Source organism: Camarhynchus parvulus, chromosome 5, assembly GCF_901933205.1.
Source record: "Camarhynchus parvulus chromosome 5, STF_HiC, whole genome shotgun sequence".
Taxonomy (NCBI): Eukaryota; Metazoa; Chordata; class Aves; order Passeriformes; family Thraupidae; genus Camarhynchus; species Camarhynchus parvulus.
This window is the reverse complement of record NC_044575.1, coordinates 61045273-61063821: the sequence shown is the minus strand read 5'-3', so window position 1 is coordinate 61063821 and position 18549 is coordinate 61045273. Positions and strand designations below refer to the sequence as shown.

Below are 18549 nucleotides of genomic sequence, written 5' to 3'. Positions count from 1 at the left end.
CTCGTGATCCTTGTGGGTCCTGTCCAGCTCAGGATATTCCATCATGCTATAATTCTATATTTACAGTATAAGGCTGCTTCTTTCTTAAACATCTACTGCTTATTTGTGAGATAGAGGGGAAATTGGAAATACCAGACCTTACACTGTGAAAAATAAAGGTCCTTATGAGAATCCTAACTTAAAAAAACCCAACCTAAAATCCCCTTCATTTCTTTGAGTTTTTTAGCTTAATGGAAAAGTGTAATTATCAGCAGCACTGGTGTACTGTGTAAGCTCCTGGGAGAGGATAAAAGGAGTGGTTGTGGGAAAATCTCATATTTTTTTATGGGAGCTGATGATGTTGCAACAGCAAATTTATGTACAGCAGCAGTTTGAGGAGATGATTTAAGTGCTTTTAAACCCTTCTCAAAGGTGGGGATCATTGAAATTGTAATTTAAATGAATATTTTATCCTGACCCCTACTTGCTGCCTTGCAGAGCTGGTGCTGGAGCTGAACCCCTCTCAAAGCTGGGGATCCCATCGAAATTGTAATTTAAATGAATATTTTACTGCGGAGCTCGTGACGGAGCTGTACCCGTCTCAAAGGCTGGGATCCCATCGAAATTGTAATTTAAATGTAATATTTTTTTGCAGAGCTTGTGCTGGAGCTGTACCCCTCTCAAAGTTGGGGATCCCATCAAAATTGTAATTTAAATGTAATACTTTATTGCAGAGTGGGTGCCAGAGCTGGCCCCTCTCAAAGGCAGGGATCCCACTGAAATTGTAATTTAAACGAGTATTTTATTGCAGAAGTGGTGCTGGAGCTGTACCCCTCCCACATGTGGGGATCCCATTGCAAGTGTAACTGAAATGAGTGTTTTCTCCTGGCAGAGCTTGTGCCAGAGCTGTACCCCACTGAAAGGCCAGGATCCCATTGAAATTGTAATTTTAGTGAATATTTTCTTGCGGAGTTTGTGCCAGAGCTGTAGCCCTCTCATAGCTGGGGATCCTCTTGCAATTGTAACTGAAACAAGTGTTTTCTCCCGGCAGAGCTGTACCCCTCTCAAAGCTGGGGAATCCCATCAAAATTGTAATTTAAATGTAATATTTTCTTGCAGAGCTGGTGCCGGAGCTGTACCCTCGGAAGCCCTGTGCGGTGGAGCAGAAGGTGCTGCCCGTGCTGTGGCACCTGCTGGGCAGCTCTGCCGGCGGCGGCTCCGTGCCCGGCCCCCGCACGGCCACGGCCGCCTTGGCCCAGGCGCTGTGGGCACAGATGGGCCCCGGCCTGCTCGCCCACGCCGCGGCCCAGCCGCCGCACATCAGGAAGAACCTGGAGGAGCTTTTGGAGACGGGAACGTAAAATCGTCAAATGGCCGTCCCCGCAGGTGAAGCTCCAGCGCCGCCTGAGCCGGGCACACGGACGGACAGTGCTGCCGGGACACGGGCAGGAGCAGCCCTGAGCTGGGCACGGTGCCTGAGGGAGCGCCCCGGAGCCGGGCTGGGCTGGACTGCACCGGGAGAGACACCGAGCCAGGCTGGGAGAGCCTGGCAGCTGAACTGGGCTGTGCTGGGAGAGCCTGGCAGCTAAACTGGGCTGTGCTGGGCCGGCCTGAGGGTCTGAACTGGGCTGTGCTGGGAGAGCCTGGCAGCTGAACTGGGCTGTGCTGGGCCGGCCTGAGGGTCTGAACTGGGCTGTGCTGGGAGAGCCTGGCAGCTAAACTGGGCTGTGCTGGGCCGGCCTGAGGGTCTGAACTGGGCTGTGCTGGGCCAGCCTGAGGGTCTGAACTGGGCTGTGCTGGGAGAGCCTGGGAGCTGAACTGGGCTGTGCTGGGCCGGCCTGAGGGTCTGAACTGGGCTGTGCTGGGCTGGCCTGAAGGACTGAACTGGGACAGTGTGCGGGGCTGAACTGGGCCGTGCTGGGACAGCTGTGCTGGGCAGTGTGGGGCTGGCTCCCCTCATTGTCACCAGCGTGGCCATGGAGGAGCCACTCCAGCCCATCTGTGCTTCCCTCCAGAGGCTCCAGCCCAGGACCTGTCCCTGGATTGCCCGTGAAGAACCACACGGTCACATCAGCACTGCGCTGTACATGGAGAAGTGGAAGAGAGTCCTGGACACAGTGATGCAGTGCTGTTTGTGACAAACATGTATTTTTGTACCCCCACAGGCAGTGGTGCAGTATTTGTTGTCTCAGGGCTGGGCAGTGGGGAGAATGAACCCTGACCCTTCTTCTCCAGCTGCAGGCTCTGGACACATTGGACATAGGACACAATGGGATATATAAATAAAGGGATTTATTTCTGTACAGGGATGTATTTCTGCAAAGGGCTGGGGAGGAGGGGCTCAAGAGCTGCTCTGCTCGAAGAAACCCAGTGACAGCGGCTGAATGTGAGCCCAGGCATGCCAAGGTGGGCAAGAGGCCAAAGGCACCTGGCCTGGACCAGGAATAGTGTGGCAGCAGGGCCAGGACAGCGGCTGTCCCCCTGTGCTGGCACTGCCGAGGCACCTCCAGTTGTGGGATTGGCTCTGGGCCCCTCACTTTAAAAGGGACATGGAGGGGCTGGAGCATGTCCAGGGCAGGGAATGGAGCTGGGAAGGGGCTGGAGAATCCCTGAGGAGCTGGGAAGGGGCTCAGCCTGGAGCAAAGGAGGCTCAGGGGCCCTTGTGGCTCTGCACAGCTCCTGCCAGGAGGGCACAGCCGGGGGGGTCGGGCTCTGCTCCAGGGAACAGGGACAGGAGCAGAGGGAACGGCCTCAGGCTGGGCCAGGGCAGCTCAGGGTGGGCACAGCAGGAATTGCCCCATGGAAAGGGGGCTCAGGCCTGGGCACTGCCCAGGGAGGGTTGCAGTGCCCATCCCTGCAGGTGCCCAAGGAATTCCTGGCCATGTTGTGGGTGACTCAGTTTAGTGGTTTAAGGGCTACAGTGACAGTGCTGGGTGGACAGCGGGACTTGGTGATCTTGGAAGTGTCTTCCCACCCAAATGATTCTAGGATTTGTTTCCATAGGGGGCTGTATTTATTCTATTCCCTTTACCGGGCTGTATATATTCCCGTACCGGGCTATATCTATTTTATTCCCGTACCGGGCTCTGTCTCGCAGTCCCGCCCCTCAGGGACCGGCGCCATTTGGCGGGAAGGGGCGGGCGCTGGGGGCGGCCGGTGCGCACGCGCGGGGGCAGGCGGGCACGCGGGCGGTGCGCGCGCGCGGGGCGCTGTGCGCGTGCGCGGTGCGTGAGGCCCGGGCGAGGCGGCGGCGGCTGTGGCGGCCCCGGCTGTGGCGGCCCCGGCAGGTACCGGCGAGGGGCGAGGGGCTGCGGCGGCACGGGGCCAAGGGGAGGAGAGCGGGAGCTCCGACAGCGGCCGGGAGCGGCCAGGCCGAGGGACAGCCGGGGCGGGAGGCCGAGGCGGGCGGAGGCCGGGCCGGGCCTGGCCGCGCGCGGGGCGCTCCGAGAACCGTGTGGGCCCCGCGGCCGCTGCCAGGCCTCGGGTTTGCTCGAGAGGGGGGCTGTGCCGTGGGGGTGCATCCCGGTATCCCTGTTGTGTTCTTGTATCCCCGTTCTCTGCGTTGAACGGCCGCTGGGCGAGTAACGGGCCCTGGCGGAGCCGCTCCGCGCCGCGCGGTCTGTGACGTTATTGCTCAGACTGGGCCCCGAGAGGCCCTGATGGAGAGGGAACGGCCTCGGGCTGGGCCAGGGAGGCTCAGGGTGGACAGCAGCAGGAATTTCCCCACGGAAAGGGCGCTCAGGCCTTGCCAGGGGCTGCCCAGGGAGGTTTGGAGTGCCCATCCCTGGAGGTGTCCAAGGAATTCCTGGACGTGGCACTCAGCTTTGGGCTGGCGGCGAGCTGGGACTCGATGGCCTTGAAGGGCTTTTTCAGTAAATGATTCCGTGATTCAAACCTAATCCCGGCCCATCCGGGCTGGGCCCGGGCAGGCCGGCCCTGCCCCGGGTGGATCCAGCAGCGCCTTATCAGGGGTGTGAATGGAGCGTTCTGGGCAGAGCTCAGATAAGGCTCCGCATTCCTACCCCTCTGCAGTTTCCCTGTTTGTTTCCCATTCCTTCATTCACGTTTATGAGCGGCAGTTTTGTGTACAACAGTCTTTTGCTGGTAACAGGCTGAGTAATACATGTTGGCATCAATTATTTAATACCAGTGTGTTTGTAGCTGTCTGATACTCTGATTCAGTTGTTTAGCCTGTGTGATGTCAAACGCTTTAGAATTAACGTGAAAACCCCCAGAATTAAGGTGGGGGAATTAAGATTAAGATGGAAACCCCGGAATTAAGTTTCGCTGGTGTGCCCCACCCCTGGACCTTCGTGACCTGTTGCATTGGCTGGTTTAAGCCATGGATTGCTGTCAGATTTTGGGATATGCCAGGGATCAGGCTGGAAGAGCTGTCAGACAGACTTGGTTTCAGTTTGGAGCCACGTGTGCCGATCCTTGTGAGTTTGCACAGGCTCAGCCCTTGTGTGCCCATCCCATACAGCTTCTCCTTCGTCCTTCTTTCCCTCCTCATCTGAAGACAGCTGGATTTGGAGAGCTGTTTTTTTAAGATGGAATATGTCTTCTGAATCAGAGAAAACATCTGTTAAAGATCAGAATAAATTTAGGTTGTTAATTACTGCATTTCTAACGATGACAGAATCCATGGAATTGTTCAGGCTGATCATTAAGTCCAGCCATTCTCCAGTGCAGCCAAGGCCACCCTGTGTCCCCAAGTGCCACATGCACAGTGCTTTAAATCCCTGCAGGGATTTAAAAAAATCCTCCCCAGGGATGTGGACTGGGCAGCTGTGCCAGGGCTGGACAGCCTTGCCATGAGGAAATTTCCCCAATATCCAACATGAACCTCTCCTGGTGCAATTTGAAGCCATTTCCTCTCGTCCCATCACTAGTTACCTCTGTCACTGTTACATTAAATTTTAGAGCTCTAAAGAGCCTTTTAATTATTTTTTCTAGTGTTGGGGCTGCGGTTTGTGTCACTCCCTCCTCTTACCGCTCTGTTTTAGAACGGTAGAGGGTGCACGAGGCACCCTCAGAAGTGCAGCAGCCTTTGAGTGATTCAGATCTTTCTGCCTGTTGTACTGGGAAAGGCACAGTGATACTCTTTGATACTTAATGTGTAACTTAATGTTACAAATGAGGGTTTTTTCTCAAAATCTAGAGTCACAGGATGGTTTGGTCTGGCAGACACTTCAAAGCCCATCGAGTTCCACCCCCTGCCGTGAGCAGGGACACCCATCACTACCCCAGGCTGCTCCAAGCCATGGGTGCCTAATGATGGAGAGCAGAAACACTTTAAAAAGCAGTTATTAGAAAACTTGCAGGGTAGAGCACGGGGACTCTTGGACATTGTGCCAAAGTTCCTTGGCCTGGGGAGCTCCTGGGAAAACATGAGCTGTTATCCCAGGAATTGAAGCTTCTGAAGATAAGGGAGAGAGATTTTTCCTTTCTGCCAAGAGCTTCACCCCAGGATGTAGTGATGTCTTCTCCATGCCCTTGTTGAAGTGAAAGCAGTGCTCTGGGTGTTGTCTCTTCAGGTTTTCATTGTGGAAGAACTCTGGACAGAGTTCTGGGCTGGGGACTGTTTCTTTTTGAAATCCCAAATGTATTTGCCACCTGCTGCAAGGAGAGCACAGAAGGAGCCAGGAGTGCAGTGCAGCCTGTGAGAGTGTCAGTCCAGCACTGTCCTTCATGGCAGCAGCACTCAGAGCTGGGGCTGTGTGTCCTGTCCATTCCACTGCACCAGAGCTGGTTGTTGTGCCTGCAGGGTGGTGCTCCCTGGGGATGTCAGCCAGCACTGTCCTTCATGGCAGCTGCACTCAGAGCTGGGGGCTGTTGTGTCCTGCAGGGTGGTGCTCCCTGGGGTCCCTGAGCCACCAGGGGCACAGAGCAGGCACAGCTCAGTGTCCCTGCTCCGGCTCTGGGAGGGAAGGCCGGGATCAGCCGAGGCTGGGTGGCACCCAGCCAGGTCAGGCTGGCCTGGTGCTGGCACAGCAGGGCAGGGCCAGGCAGTGGCTCTTGGCAGGAACATCAAAGGAGGAGTGGGAGGAAGCAGGAGTCTGTCCCAGGGGCCGGGAGGAAGCGCCTGGCACTGGTGGTGGGTGGGAGTGAGTGGCACAGGTCAGGGGCAGCCACAGCATTTCTGTGGCCCTCTGGTGCTGCTGGGTGTGTTTGGACATCACTAATGGGGACTGAGTTGGTGCTGACAGGAATTCTTGTCTTTGCTTTAGCCTGGTGTTGAGGGCACCTTTTAACACCTGTTTATTTCACAAAGAATTTACTGACTTGTACAAGAAGGAAAATTGAATGAATTTAGGGCCATGGGTCCGTGGTGGCCCTGGCACTGCTGGAGTGACTTGGACCTGATGGTCTCAGACAGCTTTTCCAGCCTGAACGTTTCTAGGGAATTTGAACATAATTCTTTATTTAGGATAAACTTCCACTGGACTCCTACGGGAAAACTGTAATGATTCACTTTTATACCTTGGTAGCTCCCTATGATAGGTTTTTAGAAACCCACAATGATTTGTATGTGCAGATATGAAAATCTGAGACTGCTGTTAATATTTTTATTGTTGAGCCAGGCTGATGCATGAGGCAGGTGTCATGAGGGTTGTGGTGACGTCCAGGGGTGCCTGGAGCACCTGGGTCGCTCTGAGCTGGGGATGTCAGCCCAGCTGTGCCCCAGGAGTACTGAAGGGAGCTGTTCCCCCAGGATCCAGTCACACAGCGGTGCCATGGAGAACGCAGAGAGCACGGAGGAAGAGCAGCCAACTGTGGGCAATGAGAGCGCGGAGCCCGAGGCCGAGAGCGCGGCCGAGGAGCAGCACATGGACTTCAGCACCGAGATCATGAGTGTCACCGAGATGGAGCAGTCCCCAGACAGCTCGCCAGACCTCAACGAGGACAACACGCAGGAGAGCGAAATTCCAAACATTGAGAGCTTACAGACCACAGATATCGAGGCTGACTTCCCTCCAGATTTTGACAAGTTTTGGAAAGTAGTAGAGGACAATCCGCAGGATTTCACAGGATGGGTTTATTTACTGCAGTATGTAGAGCAGGAGGTCAGTACCCGCCCCTTTCTCCTCAGGCTCCCTGAAATAAACAAACAAAGAAAACTAAAGTTGTGGAATTGCAGTGACAAATGTAGAATGGACATCAAGCTGTCACAGACACTGATTTAAGGCAGCTGTCCTTGACACTACTGTCATTTAATCATAAAATGCCAGGATGATTTGGGTTGGAAGTGACCTTAAAAAGCTCATCCATTTCCACCCCCCTGCCATGTGTAGGGACACCTTCCAGTAGCCCAGGCTGTCAATGTCAAAATAACACCAGGCATTTCTAACACAGTGTTAATAATTGTATTTAAAATAACCTGAAGCTGTTGCTAAGGGAAGCACTGATTGTGCTCTCTCTGTTTGCCACAGAACCACTTGCCAGCAGCCAGGAAAGCCTTTGACAGGTTTTTCTCACACTACCCCTACTGCTATGGGTACTGGAAGAAGTACGCGGACCTGGAGAAGCGCCACGACAACGTCAAGCAGTCAGACGAGGTACGTAGGGCCCGGGGCCAGCGCTGCCACCAGTCCCAAAGCCACCAATGACTGTCCCACTGCGAGTCATTGGGCTGCCAGTGCCTGCCCTGCACGGCCAGGGCTCGAGGGACGTGTTTGCACGTGTCACAGCTGTGGCATTTGGAGCTAATGTTCTCTCTCTTTGTTGGCAGGTGCGTTAAACCTCTACAGTTTGTCAAGCTTTGCAGTGCAAGCCTCTGTATTACACTGCAGCTTAACAAGTAGGGCAGGGCTTTTCTGTCACTTCCATTTATTACTCATTTTCAAAACAATAATAGTTGGTTTGCTGGTCACAATTGCTCCATCTTATTGCATTTTTGGTCAGACGCTGTCAATGATGCTCTAATGGGTCTGTGCCCTATGGTCTGTACCCCAAAGCCTGCCCACACAACCTGGTCAGAATGCAGGGACCGCTGCGCTTTGAAGATCAAGACTCTGCACGTGGAGATCAGAACATTGCCATGTTCTATCCAACCTCCACCCGAATGGTAATGGTAGATTATTTAAACAAAATTCCAGTAATTAGTATTTCTAAGGTTCACCGGATAACACAGTGTTGCCTCTCTCTTAGGACCCCATTAAGGATTTGAAGTACAGTTCATGTTCTCTTCATAGGTCTATCGCCGAGGGCTTCAGGCAATTCCTCTTAGTGTTGATCTTTGGATACATTATATAAACTTCCTAAAGGAGACTTTGGACCCTGCTGATCCTGAAACTAACAGTACCATCAGGGGGTGAGTTGGGAGCAGCCTGATACCCATACACACCACTGGGATCAGGTTATTGTGTTTTTAGGACAAGGGGAAAAATCATAACAACCTGGTGTCACTGTAACGATTTTTAATTTAAGAGATGATGGAGTCAAATTCTGTAAGTGGGAGAGTGGTACAAGGGGAAAAAGCTTGAGAGCTTCAGACTGGATGTCTGAAGACATATTAAGAAATACTTAGTGCAGCATTTGGAATCCTGGAATTTAATTCCTTGACGTTTCCAGGATATGGCTAGGATGTGTCTGCTCGCTGTGGCTGGCAGTGGACCCAGTTAAAGGTTTGGGCTAGAGTTTGATCAGAAGGCTTAATTGCACTGGAATTGAATCTGAACCAAGCTGCAGAATTGCTGCACAGCTTTTGGGTGTTATGCTGCTGCACTGGTGGGTTTGGAATCTGTACAAGACAAAAGTGGTAAAGGTTGTGTCTTTTCCTAACATGTTCGTGTGGCTTCTGCTGTTGCCTGTATTTGTTCTGTTGTGGAAGTGCTGGAGGCAAAAAATAAGTGTGAGCTTTTGGAATCTCTAGACTCCTTTCTGTAGATATCTGGAAAACACTCTGAAGTATGTAAATAATTAATATAAGTCTAATTTCAAGGAAATGAGGATGCTCATAACCTTTAATAAGAGCCAGGACTTTCCTTCCTTGCTCTGGTCCTGGTATCCAGAAACCAGTGTAAAACCTTTCCTTTTCCAGAGCCTATGAACACGCAGTGCTGGCTGCTGGGACAGATTTCCGTTCTGACAGACTCTGGGAAATGTATATAAACTGGGAAAATGACCAGGGAAACCTGAGGGAAGTTACATCCATCTATGACCGCATCCTGGGAATCCCAACGCAGCTCTACAGCCATCACTTCCAGAGGTAAAGGGAAAGCAGGCAGTTAATGCCATGAGCACAAGAGCTTGGAACAGGTTTATGTAGTTACTTACTTACATACTCAGGCAGTTGGACTGATTGATTGAAAATACTGATGCACATTTGAGGAATTTGGTTTTTAGGTAAATTCAGAGGTTTTGTTGTGGAATAAGGACAGGCCTTGGAAGTGTGGGAAAGAAGAGAGGATGTCTTTGAGAAATCAGAATGAGCAGTTTTGGACTTCAATACTTGTGCAATACCCATGTGTGGTGAAGCTCCAATTTAACTGAGGAATCCTGGTTAAGTTTTAGATAGTGGAATTCTGCACTGGTAGGGAGACTTGAGCAGCAACCTCAGTTAAATTGCACGCAGTCTTTCCCAGATCTCTTGGTGTGGGAAATAAATTACTTCCTTTATAACTGATTTTGTCCTTTGCCATCTCTTTTCCATGGCAAGGGTTCTGTCCCTTTGGCACATGGCACTTGTGGGGACGATGGGTGCTGGCAGTTGTGGCTGTGAGCTGGCAGCACTCAGTGTCACTCAGGGGCCATGAAGCAAAGCAGAACCCCCTGGGATTTACAGCTGTGCCCTGTTGGGCAGCAGTGCAGCGTGAAACAGCCCCTTTGCAGTGCCTCTTTGTGGCTGTTGCTAGGTTTAAAGAGCACATCCAGAACAACCTGCCCCGAGACTTCCTGACCACAGAGCAGTTTGTGCAGCTGCGCCGGGAGCTGGCGGCCGCCAGCGGCCACAGCGGCGAGGACGGGGACGAGCTGCCCTGCGGCACCGAGGACATCACCGACCCCGCCAAGGTACCTGCACACAGCACCACCCTGCCCTTCCTGGGCTGGCCAGGCCTTCCACTGCAGCCCCTTGAGCTGTGCCCAGAGAGCTCCTGCACAGCAGTGCCCCGTGGTACTGAGGGCATCACTGACCCCGCCAAGGTACCTGCACACAGCACCACCCTGTCCTTCCTGGGCTGGCCAGGCCTTCCACTGCAGCCCTTTGAGCTGTGCCCAGAGAGCTCCTGCACAGCAGTGCCCTGTGGCACTGAGGGCATCACTGACCCCACCAATGCACCTGCATGGGGTAGGCACTGGCACCCTGTCCTTCTCTGGGGCAGGGCTTCCACTGCAGCCACTTGAGCTGTGCCCAGAGAGCTCCTGCACTGCCCTGTGGCTTGTGTGCTAACAGGACAGCCCCTTCCAGTGCTTAGAAGTGCAGGAGTGTTAAAGAAATGTGTTAGAAAATGAAAGAAGTGGTGTACAAAACCTAAGGAGCAAATAGTAATTATTCCAGGTCAGCAGATTGATATCTGTTGCCTAAGAAAGCTCCTCATCAGCAGTGGCCTGGGCAGGTTCAGACTGTTACAGGTCTAGGAATGCCTGGAGCTGTGCAGAGGAATTGCTGAGGGTGAAAACACAGACACACTGAAACCAGGGCTGACTTGGATCCAAATCCATCCTTAATCTCCAGTCAGCTTTAGCACAGGATAAACACCAGTTCAGCTGTGTGTGCTAAGGCCCAGGGCTCCATCAGGCAGTGTCCCAGCCCTTCCCTGGCTGCTCAGGGAGAATCCATGCACGTCCCTGGCACAGGAGGCAGTTACAAAGGTGATACCATGTCTGCTTGTGTTACATTTTGTGACATTCTGTTCTAGCTGATCACTGAGATAGAGAACATGAGGCACAGAATCATTGAGATCCATCAGGAGATATTTAACCACAACGAGCATGAAGTCAGTAAGAGGTGGACGTTTGAGGAAGCGGTAAGTGGGATGGGGTTTGTGTGAGGCAGCACCAGCAGCGGTTTGGGAGCAGGACTGGGAACTGGGAATTGTGTGAAACAGCCTTAACTTAAACTGCTGGGAGGGGATTGAACAGAGACTCAAAGTTGGAGACTCAAAGTTTCACTTCTCTGCCGTTTTTCTTGTGAGGAGGCACCTGGTGATGTAAAGATCTCAGAGCAGTACTTGGAGAGAGGCAAGGTGCTGTAATGTTTGCTAAGCCAGTGAGTCCTGGGAGTTAGTGCTGCTCATGCCCTGGGGTGGTGCAAAGGCATGAGGGGATGGAGGGGACTCCCTTTGAAAGGTAAGCCTGGTCTCAGAGAAGAATGAAACTCCTGTGGTTTTCTGTTGTAACATTACACACTTAATCAGGTAGCTTTTGTTGTGGACCTCCTATGTATAATGTATTAAAAGTAATTAGTTAAACTAATAATTTGATCACTGCAAATAAACAGCTTTTGCTGTAGAGTTAGGTTGGAAAAACAATGCGAGGTTTTTATTCTCAGTCTTTATATTTTTCTTCCTGGCAAACATGGTCCTTGTTTTAAATTTACTTCTTATTCTAAAGAGTCGCCTGTGTTACCCAGCCGGGACAGATTTTCAGAGACCCTTTAGTGGGCTGGGTGTCAGAACTGGTGATTGCCTGCACTGGGTGGGACTGGGCCAGGTGCCTCCACAGGCCAGGAGCTCACAGGCAGAGCAGGAGCCATTGTCAGTGAGCTCTGTACCTGTGACCTGTGACAGCAGGGAGCAGAGCAGAGTGTCCCACATTCCTGCCTGGGGAAGCCTTAAGCTGCCAATCTGTGGGACCTGGGAGAACCCTGGAACTGTGGGCATTGGGCAGGAAAGGTGTGGGAAGCTGAGTGTCCCCTTGCTGCTGGCCACAGTGTGCTCTTGTTACCAGCAGTGTCTGGAGCCCCGAGGGGCTGGGGCTGGGAGGAGCTGCACGTGCAGAGCTCAGCCTGTCCATAAAGGACAGCACAGATCCCACCCGGGGCTGGGGATTCCCTAGAGCTGTTTCCAGCAGGAGTGGGACTGTGAGCTGGGCAAAATGGCCACAGAGTGTTGGGTTCCACACCAGAGATCAGTGAGGAGCATGAAGGGAGGGATTGGCTTTAAATTTCAGGTGGCTTTGAGGAACTGGATTCTCCTTAATTACTGTAAGTTCTTCATCCATTTGTATGGGTTTGGATCTGAGAGGAAATTGCAGCACAGGAGAGAGATATTCAAATACAATAAAGATGGTGAGCAAAAGCCAAGGATCTCTGGCAGGATGCCTGACAAAGCAATTTCAATTTAAACAGAGCAATGTTTAATTTTCTGTGCTGAGCTCTGTCCCACCCAGTCCCTCTTGCAGCCACCAATAACAAGACAATGGTGCTAAATTTGTGGTCTCACTATAACCAGATTGATGTAAATACTTGATAGGAAGTCCAGTTCAGTGCTCTGTCTTTCCTTGTCATGATTCTCAACCAAGTTCTGAGTTGAATTTGTGGGCTGGGTGTCCCACAGTGAGCACTTCACTTGTGTGGATGGATTGGGCAATGTCCAGTGTGTCCATAATGTCACTGACACTGGGCTGCCTTGGGTCCTCCCCCAGCATCTCTAAAAGCTCTCTAGGAAAGGAGGTTTCTAGCCTGGAATGTCACTGCAGTAAATCCTTTGATCCATACCTGGATAACCCTGGATTGAGTAGATGAGGAGGTGTCTCTGGAGCCCGTGTCACTGAAATGGCAGGAATTGAGTGTTTGTTGTGTGGCTGTTGATTGTTTGACCCCCTTGGTGGTGTGTTTGTAATCACCAGTTGCATCCTGTGACTCTTGCAGATCAAGAGGCCTTACTTTCATGTAAAACCTCTGGAGAAAATTCAGCTGAAAAACTGGAAAGAGTACTTAGAGTTTGAGATAGAGAATGGCACTCACGAGCGAGTCGTGGTCCTCTTTGAGAGATGTGTCATTTCATGTGCCCTCTATGAGGACTTCTGGATCAAGGTAAGGGAGGCAGCTCACGGCTCTGCTGGTGCACACCTTGACCTGGTGACTAACCCTTGTACCCTGTGGAACGTTGTTCATCTATAACTATATCTGTTGCATTAGGAGATGGTCTGCTTGCAACCAGATTTGACTGCTGCATTTGCCAACTGCGTTGCCTCTCTACGTCCTTCCTTACAGAAACTAGTCTAGTGGTTCCATAAAGGTGCTGAATGGGTTTAAACAAAAGAATTTTATCGTTCTGGCATGTTCTTGGAGACAAATACAAGCTTTAACCTGGCTGGTCTCTGCTCTGTTTCCAACCCTAGTATGCCAAATACATGGAGAACCACAGCATCGAGGGCGTGAGGCACGTGTACAGCAGGGCCTGCACCATCCACCTGCCCAAGAAGCCCATGGTGCACATGCTGTGGGCAGCCTTCGAGGAGCAGCAGGGTAAGGGCAGCCCTGCCTCAGGGGGGCTCTTCTGGGGGGCCTCTGGGGTCTGCCCTGTCCTAAAGCATCTCCCTGCTCTTGCAGGCAACATTGATGAAGCCAGAAGGATCCTGAAGACGTTTGAGGAGTGCATCCTGGGGCTGGCCATGATCCGCCTGCGCAGGGTGAGCCTGGAGCGCCGGCACGGCAACATGGAGGAGGCGGAGCAGCTGCTGGAAGATGCTGTCAGGAATGCCAAGTCCATCAGTGAAGCCTCCTTCTATGCCATCAAACTGGCCCGGCACCTCTTCAAAGTGCAGAAAAACCTGCCAAAGGCAAGAAAAGTGCTGTCAGAAGCCATAGAACTGGACAAAGTATGTGTTCCCTCTCGGCTCTCTTACCCAAAACTCAAACCACCCTGGTGTCTTTCTCTCTTTCTGAAGCATTTTGAAAACATGGCAACAGTGATGACAGGTGTTGTAACTGGATGTAATGTCCCATTACTGCATGGAGACAACAGTCCCTCTAAACTGATGTTGCCATGTCCCAGCTTGGGAATCTGGAAGTTTGCACCCTTTTCCCACCAGAAGCACAATGTGCTTTACACCTTTATTTTCATTTTTAGAATCTTAAACGTTCTCAGTGTGTTCAGTGTTATTGATGTGGGGGCAGTGTTTGGTGGTTTGGTGTCAGCACAGGAATATCTGGCACTCAGATGCTGCCAGCAAAGTGCAGCACCTGGGTTTGTGGTGTTGGTCACTTCTGGTGTGTTTGTGCAACAAACCAGCCCAGGGGGAGGAAAATCCCTTTATTGCCTGTCATTGTGTGTGTTCATGGGGTGAACTGGGGTGTGTTACAGAGTTAAATACCTGCTGTGAGGGTCAGGTGTGCACCTCCTAATGCCTGTTTTGCACAGGAAAACACCAAACTGTACCTGAACCTGCTGGAGATGGAGTACAGTGGTGACCTCAAGCAGAATGAGGAGAACATCCTGAGCTGCTTTGACAAGGCCGTCCATGGGGCCTTGTCCATCAAAATGAGGATCACCTTCTCACAGAGAAAAGTGGAATTCCTGGAAGATTTTGGGTCTGATGTGAACAAGTAAGATGTCCTGTGGGCAGTGGCCAAACTGGGGTCACGGGGAGAGTGCTGGGAAAAGGGTGGGGTCAGTGGCTTCTGTAAAATTATTTCCTTTGTGCCATCAGCTCTTTGTAAGGAACAGCTGCTTTTCTAAACCAACCTCCTGGTGTTAAACAGGAGTAGATTTGTAAACAGGAATAGATTTTTATACAGGAATCTCTTTTCAGACAGTTGCCCTTTTATTTGAAGTGCCCATCACCTCACTGAGCAGAGCTCTGCTGCCTGCCAGGTTTTCCTGTGGTTGCTTTCCCCTTGCTAAGCCCTGTGAAGGGAGGTGCTCCCCAGGGGAATGGGACAGCTCTGTGACACAGGTGTCCTTTGAGACTCTGTTCCTGGGAGCTGCTGCTTGTTTCCAAAACTGCGCTGGTCAGATTTTTCAGTGTTCAGCACTACCAGCAACTGTGCACTTCTGTGGGAGGATACACCAGAAATGCAAGTTTTAATTCATTGCTACAATATATTTTTCCTCTGAATTGTCTATAGTTTTTATTTACATTTTGCAGCTAAATAATCCAGAAGGATTAATGACAAGTCAGTTTTTCTGCTTTGTATGTTTTTAACAATAGCTGTCCTTAAATTCTGCTGCCTCTGCATGGCAGTCAGTCAGTGCAAGTTTAGGATCTGAGATGGATCAACACAAAGAATTTTGCAGCTCCCAAATAATCCCAGAGCACAGAATTGAGTACAAGGAACTCTTTTCATCCAGAGCACACTGTCAGAAGCTGCAGGTTTCGTGAGATGCTGCACATGAGGGGGTGTTTCAATATTTGTGAGAATTTTAGCCAGGACTCTCCTGTGCTGCATTAACCACACTTGTCCTTCCCTGCTGGATGGGCAAAGGCTGCTTTGGGATTGGAATAATTTCCAGTGTTTAAATGCTGATTCCCACATCTCTGTGCTGCTGGGGGTGGCATCACCAGCAGGCTCTGAAGGAGCAGCTGAGTCACAAATCACTTCTAGAAAACTTCTTTATGAAGGAGCTTGATAAAAACTGCATGAAGTGTGAGGGAAGTTGAGCAGGTTGGGAACTGGAGCTGTTGTGAACGGAACCGAGTTGGCTTTCCCCTGTTCATTGGTGGCCGCTCGTTAGAATGTGTTACATTGCAGTTTGCTGTACTGTTGCAGCTCCCAGCAGGCTTTGCCCAGGTGTTTCAGATACTGGCAAGGCCTGACTGGCTGTGCTCTCCCCAGGCTCCTGGATGCCTACGACGAGCACCAGGCGCTGCTGAAGGAGCAGGAGACGCTGAAGCGGCGAGCAGAGAACGGGTACGGACTGAGCCCAGCTGCCCTGGGCAGGGCAGCACAGGGAGCAGCCTCACTCTGGGGGGTTCTTTAGTCTGTCAGTGGAGGTGTTTGTCAGCTTTGAACCCACTGATGTGAGAATAGAATCGCTTTATTTTAGTCCTTTGAAGTGTGTACTAAATAGAGCTGTGCTGCCTTAAATATTCACAGAATTGTTTGCATTGGAAGGGACCTTAAAGCCCTAAAACCTGCCATAGACAAGGACACCTTCCATAGGCTGCTCAGACCTCCATCCATGCTGGCCTTGGACACTTCTAGGGATGGAAACAATTTTGGAAAATAAGTTTTTGGGTTATTGAGTTGAGTTTTTGAGTTGAGTTGAGCCAAACGGTGCTGCTAAAGTAACTCAGTCTCTAAGCAGGACCGTGCCTTTGCTGTCTCAGTTTGGGCACCAAACCCAGCCTGTTCTGCAGCACAACCCGAACTGTCCTTCTCTAACCCCAATTCCCTCACCCTGCTGGGCCAGGGCACCAGGTGAGCACAGTTTAGGCTGCCCAGCTCTGCTCTGAGGTGCCAGAACAGGCTGTGTTCCCCTGCAGCTCCGAGGAGCCGGACGAGAAGAAGCTGCTGACGGAGGAGGCGGGGCTGGCGTCGGCACAGCTCATGGACGGGGACATGCAGGTCAACCAGGCTGCCTACAACTACAATGCCTGGTACCAGGTATGGGGCACTGCAAACAAAACTCAGCTCCTTGGGGTGCTGGCACCTCCAGGGCGTGCTCCACAAGTGCTCAGTGTTCCTGCGTGGAGCAGTTTGGTGGCTGTCCTGTCACACAGGGAGGGGACGGGGGGAGGACAGCAGGGCTGTGGTGTGTGGAACTGTTCTGCCCAGGCTGGCCGTGGGGTGCCCCTTTCCTGTGTGCCTGGATAGTGACTGTCTCCAGGCAGTAATTCCTGTAGTGCCTTGGAATGGGTTCTGCTGGTACAAAATCAGCTTGTCCTCTGGGGCTCTTCCTCCAGGGCGTTTTAGCTTGGGATAGAATTGTTGGGGTTGGAAAAGCCCTCTTAAAACCATCCAGTCCAGCACTGACAAGGCCACCACTGACCCATGTCCCTACTGCCACAGCCATGTGTTTTTTAAATCCATGGCAGATTTGAGGTGGTTTTATGAAAAATGTTGTTCAGACTGTGCAGAGCTCCCAGAGCTGGGGGAGCAGTGGAGCAGCTGGGGCACAAGCCCTGGGGTAGCCCTGCTGTGGGATTGTCTACAGCCAGGTCGGGAATTCTTCCAAAGTCAGGCAGTGGGAGCAGTCTCATCCAGCACAGACTGTCCAGTGCTAGGCCAGGAAAAGTGCCCTGAGCTTCACACACAGCACTGCAGGAATGGCAGCTTGAACCTGGGCCAGGGGGACTCGGGCTGGAGATCAGGGAAGGGTTCTTCCCCCAGAGGGTGGAACAAGCACTGGAAAAGCTCCCCAGGCAATGGGCAGGGCCCTGAGGCTGCCAGAGCCCCAGGAGCACAGGGATGCCAGGCTGGGATTGTTGGGGTGTGTGCAGGGATGGGGCTGCACTGGATGATCCCTGTGGGTCCCTCCCAGCTCGGGACATTTTGATTCTGTTGTGATGAGGATCCATCCTGTGCAGCACCCTGTGGTGCCTCCAGCCCTGCCTTTCCCGGGCTGTTGCAGAGGGAATGGCACCGCTGTCCTGCATTCCCAGGGGTGCTGTGCTGGCACAGAGGGGCTGGGGGGCTGTGCTGCCCCAGGGGCTCCCAGCAGGGACTGACGTGGTGCCTGATGCTGCTGCTGTGTTTGGTTCCAGTACAATTACCAGAACGCCTGGAATTACGGACAGTATTACCACACAACCTGATCCCCGAGGGAGTGGAGTTCACTGTGCTGCAGTTTCAACAAAGATGGAATAAAAAAAATTATATTTTTCTAATTTTGGGCTGTGAAGGAACTGTTGTGCCACCTGCTTTTGGTCCTCTGCATGTGAACCGAGCTGCTGCTCACAGGGTATGTGTGAAGCAAGATTCGTGTGCTGGTAACTGATAAATGGTCTCTGTACAATTCTCATTTACCATAAATGATTTTTTTAATTCCCTGCACTAATTTATGGAGTATCAGAAGAATTCTCGTTGGTCTCATGATTCCCTAATTGAGTGGGTGAAGCTGTGGGGGTTTGGGTTGGTTTTGCCCCAGAGCTGCTCTGCTGCCTGCCCTGGCCCAGGGCTGGAGCCAAGGCTTGTCCCACTCCCAGCCCAATGCCGGGGAGCTGTGCCAGGGCCGGGCTGTGCTGGCATTGGGGGCCTTGGCAGAGCTGCCACATGGGTTCTGTAGCGTGGGAGGGGGCAGGGATTAAACCACCTTCATTCTTTTTTAAAAGCACAAACTGTGTTTGGGATGAGTTTTGTATTTAGAGTTTTTCATGTACACGGTGTGAGCAAAACTTTTTTCATTTTGATCAAAATGATCATTCCCATTTTTGTAATAAAAGCGAGGAATTCAGTAGTGCTCTGAGCTTTCTTGGACTGCCTCATTCCAGCCAGGAGGGAGAGAGAATGCCTGAATTGAGCTTTGGTGGTGTTCACAGGAGGGGCTGTGGCACAGGGACACCTGGGAACACCTGGATCTCTGCCAGCAGAGCTGCTGTCAAATAAATGGAGCAGGAATGCTCTGGGGTTGTGGAGTGGCAATGCTGTGGAACTGTGGGGCAGGAATGCCGTGGGGTTGGGCTCCACAGGAGGGAAGGAGCCCTGGCTTGGCTGTGGGGCCATGGGATTGTGGAACAGCA

The 18549-nt window shown here is 52.0% G+C and overlaps 2 protein-coding genes and 1 non-coding gene across 4 annotated transcripts in view; all 3 read left to right on the top strand.

The window, feature by feature from the left end:
* Positions 1 to 1619, top strand: part of TOGARAM1 (TOG array regulator of axonemal microtubules 1) — a 36387-nt gene extending 34768 nt beyond the window's left edge. The window contains exon 24 of the mRNA XM_030950065.1: positions 1099 to 1619. Within this exon, the coding sequence (XP_030805925.1) occupies positions 1099 to 1340 (242 nt within the window). The 3' untranslated portion in view covers positions 1341 to 1619. The remainder of the gene's footprint in view (positions 1 to 1098) is intronic.
* A 1577-nt stretch (positions 1620 to 3196) lies between these two features.
* Positions 3197 to 18265, top strand: PRPF39 (pre-mRNA processing factor 39). Of its 2 annotated transcripts, XM_030949043.1 has the most exons (14): positions 3197 to 3266; positions 6695 to 7046; positions 7413 to 7538; positions 8175 to 8293; positions 9023 to 9190; positions 9837 to 9993; positions 10842 to 10949; positions 12794 to 12958; positions 13267 to 13393; positions 13478 to 13746; positions 14289 to 14473; positions 15704 to 15778; positions 16354 to 16474; positions 17575 to 18265. In XM_030949043.1, the coding sequence occupies exons 2-14, from the start codon at positions 6717 to 6719 to the stop codon at positions 17623 to 17625; spliced, it is 2001 nt and encodes a 666-aa protein (XP_030804903.1). In that variant the 5' UTR covers positions 3197 to 3266; positions 6695 to 6716; the 3' UTR covers positions 17626 to 18265. The 2 variants fall into 2 exon arrangements, with proteins under 2 accessions (XP_030804903.1, XP_030804904.1); XM_030949044.1 differs by lacking the exons at positions 3197 to 3266; positions 6695 to 7046 and adding an exon at positions 7938 to 8047 and having other exon boundaries at positions 7445 to 7538.
* On the top strand, positions 13829 to 13914 carry LOC115904858. The gene has a single exon (XR_004060816.1). It is a non-coding gene; the product is annotated as a small nucleolar RNA SNORD127 (small nucleolar RNA).
* Positions 18266 to 18549: the final 284 nt, after the last annotated feature.